Genomic DNA, 5,000 nt, shown 5'->3' with positions numbered 1-5,000 from the left:
ATGTCTTTAGGATTCTCACTGGAACTTAATTTATTGGCATCCTTTCACTTGTACAGATTCAATTTGATGTAGCTTATCTGGATGCTGTGTATAAATAAACAGAACATAGCCTGCGGCTTCAATATTATACAGCATAACACATTCATCATGCACAAATTTTTTTCAGAGCAACAATTAACAAGACAGCATAACTGAAGAAGTTGTTTTTTCTTAATGCAAGCAAAATGTTCTGTAGATTCTCTCAAAGATGTCCAATATGTGTCTATTGCCAGGAATCTTATTCTTGCTCCTTCCGTCCAGATGTACAGTATGTCTCCTTAGTCCTTACAGTCTAAAAAATCTAATTTATGTAAATTCTACTTTTCCCCCCTTTAAACAATTCATGTAGTCTGGGTTAAATATGTGTTATTGATTTATTTAACATATTTTTTTGCCATCATGTGTATATGCAAACTATAGACTAGCATCATTAATCTATGGATTGCTACTGTTATCAACCTGATGACTAATGTGTCTATAAAGTTAGCATAGAGTATGATTGATTATCTCAGTATCAGTTTGCTGTAATTAAAAGACATAGAAACTGCTGTTCATGCTGACTCGGCAGTACACATTTAAACAAGTAAATTTGGCAGTATAATAACAGTAGACAACTAAAACATCTGTTTTTAATCCAAAGGTTGGAGGCTATCAGTAAAAGTAAAATTACCAAAACGGGTACAGACGGTATTGGTCCAGTGTGTGTGTGTGTGTGTGTGTGTCTGTCTGTCTGTCTGTCTGTCTGTGTGTGTGTGTGTGTGTGTGTGTGTGTGTGTGTTTGTATTTAGAGACTTGAAGAGGGTATATTGCAGGAACTAGTTTTATCTCCTCAGTCAAATATTTGCGGCGGCAGGAGTAGAGTGGCTATGATGGGTTTTGGGTGGGTGGGTGGGATCGTGAGGTGTGGTGGTGTGGTGTGGTGGTGTGAGGTGTGGTGGTGTGGTGTGGTGGTGTGAGGTGTGGTGGTGTGGTGGTGTGAGGTGTGGTGGTGTGGTGGTGTGGTGGTGTGAGGTGTGATAGTGTGGTGGTGTGGTGGTGAGGAGGGCAGCAGTGCTCATGTGGGGAGACGGTCTAGTGATCAGTGGCACCATCAGACACAGGTCAGGCTGGGACCTGTGCAGATGAGGGGCAGAGGGAAACACAGAGACACTGAGTCGCTGACTCTGAGTCTGATTAGCATGGTAAACCGAGGGAGAGAAAGACAGGCAGAGAGAGAGGGGGGTGGAGAGAGGGAGAAGAGAGAGAGAGAAAGAAAGAGAGAGAAACAGATACAGAGAGATAAAGGAGGGGGGTTTGATCTCTAATGCCTTCTTGTTTTGGCCACTTTCTGCCGCTCTTTGCATTTGGGAGTTGTAATGTCCCACTCCGTATGTTTTTAAGAGCCTGTTTGTGTTCAGCTAATCAGTCAATCCCACAATGAAATTCCACTGCTCAAAACACAGCTGAACTCACTGAATACTTCTCAGTGGGGTTTCTCAGTGGCCCGGGGCAAGTAGAAGAGGATGTCGGGGAAGTTTGGTTGGCAAGTTGGTCAGTTTTCCCGCCAGTCAACCATCACGAGTCAGCTCAGATCACCTGTGATGCTAACTGGTTGAAGCATGTGAGGCTACTAAAATAAAGAAGGAGCTTATTACAGTGTAATAAATTAGCAGTTTTAGGGCTTTTCGTCCCAGTGGGGGGAAAATGCTACGTTGGACACTGCTTCTCAGAATGTGAGATGCGTGATGTCCCGGAACGCAGAATCTTTTATGTGAAAAGTGAATAACCTCTGCATGTATATGGGGCATCATGGACAGATCCAAAGTTGCAGTGCTTTCTGTAAGTTCGGGGTAATCTGAGACCCTCTCAGCACTTCTGCACCCTCACCCTCTATGGTCAGCGAGTGGAATTCTCAACTTGTGTGTACCACTTCTCACCTATGGCTGTCAGTCTGTGAATCATCCTATCCCATGAGTCACAAGACTGTCCACTACACAGCATCAACCTCCACTGTCAGCTCACAAAGATGTATGTATGAAGCATGAACCAGACAAAAAAAAAAAAAAATCCCCCAGCATTTGAATACACTACTACTCATAGTACTCTTTCCACTTGTGGATCAAACTACTTCAGCTCAACTCAATTCTGCACAGTATCTTTCGCTGTCCTAAGGCTAATCTTTGTGAATGGGAATGCCAGACAGGCTCTTGTTGAGAAGGACCTTGGAGAGGCTAGTGTTTAAACCACTGGGCTGTGTAGTTTATGTTGGCCTGGCATGTTTAATAGACGTCATTAATGGTATACTGTATACATATATGAGTGTGTTATTGTAATCATGTACTTGTGTTGTTCTGGAGGGTTGTCAACACTCCCGTCCAATTAAACCGACCAAAAGCCCTACGCTCCCCTCTGTCTGTGGTTCACTGTTCTCACTATTTGGGTTTAAATCCTTCTCTCTCCCTCTTTCTCTCTTTCTCTCCCACTCGGTCTCTCTCTCTTTCCCTCTTTCTTTCTCTCTTGCTCTCCCTTTCTCTCTCTCTCTCTTTGTCTGTATGTCTCTCTCTTTTCGTTTAAGTGTTTGTGAAAAACGAAACAGTTCAACTTACATTTTGACAGCTATTGTAAACAGCTGTTTAAATATGTATTGGTTTTGTTAATTTTGCCGTTAGGCACATTATTTCTTTGTGGTTTCTCTGTTGTTTTCTTCTTCTTCTTATATTTATTTCTCATTTCTACTTGGGCAATGAAAAGAAATTGGCTGTATTAAAAAAAATAATAAAATAAATTTGACTACGTGGGTGCAGGTAAAACCCATATTCCTTGGACAAAGAACATCAATTCTCTCCCCTCATTGGCTGTAGTTATTGATTGGGCTTCTCTTTATTGCTTGGCTCTCTGTTTTCTGTGCTCATTTTCTCTCTTCATCTTGGGTCACTTTGCCTCTTTCATACATCCTGGGAGTCATACGTTACATCAATATGTTTGGTCTCTCGGAGGGGGTTGTAGTACGGCCTCACTTGATACTTGGCAGAGCCTTCTCACATTACCTGGCACGGATTCTGACGGGCATTACCAATATTAAAGGTTTGGCTGGAAAACAGGAGGCGTCCTCTCGAAACACTGGACACTGGCCTAATAAAGCACTTTGCCCCTGAGTAAACACACATGCACATGCACACACACACACACACACACACACACACACACACACACACACACACACACAAACACACACACACACACGCTCTTTCACTTACATACATATATACACATATGCAGAGAGAGAGAGAGAGAGAGAGAGAGAGAGAGAGAGAGAGAGAGAGAGAGCCATAGAAAAAAATCATGCATACAGATGGTGCCAGTCCAGGCCTCAGAATGAAAGCACATATTCCGCAGTGTATATTTTACCACCACTACATAACTGGCACAGATGTCTGTGTGCCATTTTGTTAGTATTTTGATATGCCATGCCTTGCCATGCCACTCCCCCCCCCGAATCTAGTTTACATTCCCCACAGACAGTGAGGCAGAACGATGCTCGGAGGCTCCCTGTTTGTTGATGCCATTGATAAGCCCCTCCATCTTAATACAGTTGATGGCTAATGGACGGCTGCCTCGTACACATGCTTAACCCAGCATAAGATGTGAAAGAATGGCCTTAGATTTAACTATGTTCGCCATTTTTTACGTTTTGATAACTTTGTGGGTAATGGTATGTTTATTTGATGGGTCAACTTATGCAATTACAAGAATCGGACCATGAAATGCACTAATATGTATGTAATGTAATATTAACTGAATTCTGCATAGTCATATGTCTAAGAGTCTGGGTTCAAATGAAGCATGATACATGTTTGGTGAATTTAAAAGGGTAAAGAGACATTATTTGGATCTGTGTATTTTGAAGGTGTAGAAACTTCTTCTCTTCTTTGTAGCAATATAGATATCAGAAAAAAATATGACTGTCTCTTCCCTTGTCCTTCTGCAGACCCCTATCCTCTGGCTGGAGTGCCCCCTGGAGTGTGGAGGGGGATGGAGCGCGGCAGCGAGAGTCCCTGCCTGCGGGACAGTCCTGAGCGGAGGGGGGGCAGCAGCCCTGACCTCAGCGGCCCCCCGCCAGTGAAGATGGGGCGCCTGGAGCTCAACGGGAGCCCCACAGGGCCCCGCAGCCGCCACAACGGCGCCTCCCAAAGGCCTCTTGGAGGTAGGGCACGCTGCCCATCCAATTCACTCACACACGCACAGACATCTAACCCTGTGGTTTATCTACATACATAGTGTAGTTAGAATTTACATAGGCTTTACATAGGCTGTCAAATAGCTGAAATGGTAACATGAGAGAAACATCCCCATATGGCAAGTGAATGGCAGGTGTCTCTCCTTACCAAATAATGTTTTCAGTTTTACAGACTGAAATGGCAGTAGGGGTTCAGTTAGAATGCTTCATATGTGTTTGCATTTCAATTCTGTTATATGTCATTGTCACTATGTAAAGGATAATGTATAGAACTTCGGTCATTATTGGGGACCCCGACACGCCAGTGGAGGGGTCTTGCTTCGCCCTGAAGGGACTTATTTTCCCAATAATGACCGGCGTTCTATACATTATCCCGCTTATTATACGGCTACTTGCCAAAACGGAAAAATAAACTCCACGATATGTCTCTTTACATTTATTTGTTACCGTTTTGTTTTGTTGTTTTGTTTGTGGCTTTTGCTGAGAAACAAATAGTTCGCAAAACACACTGAACTTGAATCAAATGTTTAGAACACAGCTGATCAACCGTCTGCCTTCACTTTTGAATGAGATCCGTTGCCATTGACAGCAGTATTATTTAGAGGTCCTTAGGCGAAAATAATGACCGGTAGAACTTTGGGAAATCCTATTCAAGTCAATGGAGCGTTCTACCTGCATCGTGAAGAGCCGTATAATAAGAGGGAGATAATAGTATGATTATTAAATAAGGTATAAATAATTAATT

The 5,000-nt window shown here is 43.0% G+C and overlaps 1 protein-coding gene across 6 annotated transcripts in view; it reads left to right on the top strand.

The window, feature by feature from the left end:
• Positions 1–5,000, top strand: part of satb2 (SATB homeobox 2) — a 45,540-nt gene that overhangs the window by 9,264 nt on the left and 31,276 nt on the right. For all 6 annotated transcript variants that reach the window (XM_076263953.1, XM_076263954.1, XM_076263952.1 and 3 more), the window contains exon 2: positions 4,007–4,222. In XM_076263953.1, coding sequence (XP_076120068.1) covers positions 4,051–4,222 — 172 coding nt within the window. In that variant the 5' untranslated portion in view covers positions 4,007–4,050. The remainder of the gene's footprint in view (positions 1–4,006; positions 4,223–5,000) is intronic.

The sequence above is a fragment of the Alosa pseudoharengus genome, unplaced genomic scaffold, assembly GCF_046254945.1.
Source record: "Alosa pseudoharengus isolate Yale_2024_CS ecotype anadromous, Long Island Sound unplaced genomic scaffold, YU_APseudo_1.1 YU_APseudo_1.1_scf_3, whole genome shotgun sequence".
Lineage (NCBI taxonomy): Eukaryota > Metazoa > Chordata > Actinopteri > Clupeiformes > Clupeidae > Alosa > Alosa pseudoharengus.
This window is presented reverse-complemented; position numbering and strand designations above follow the sequence as displayed.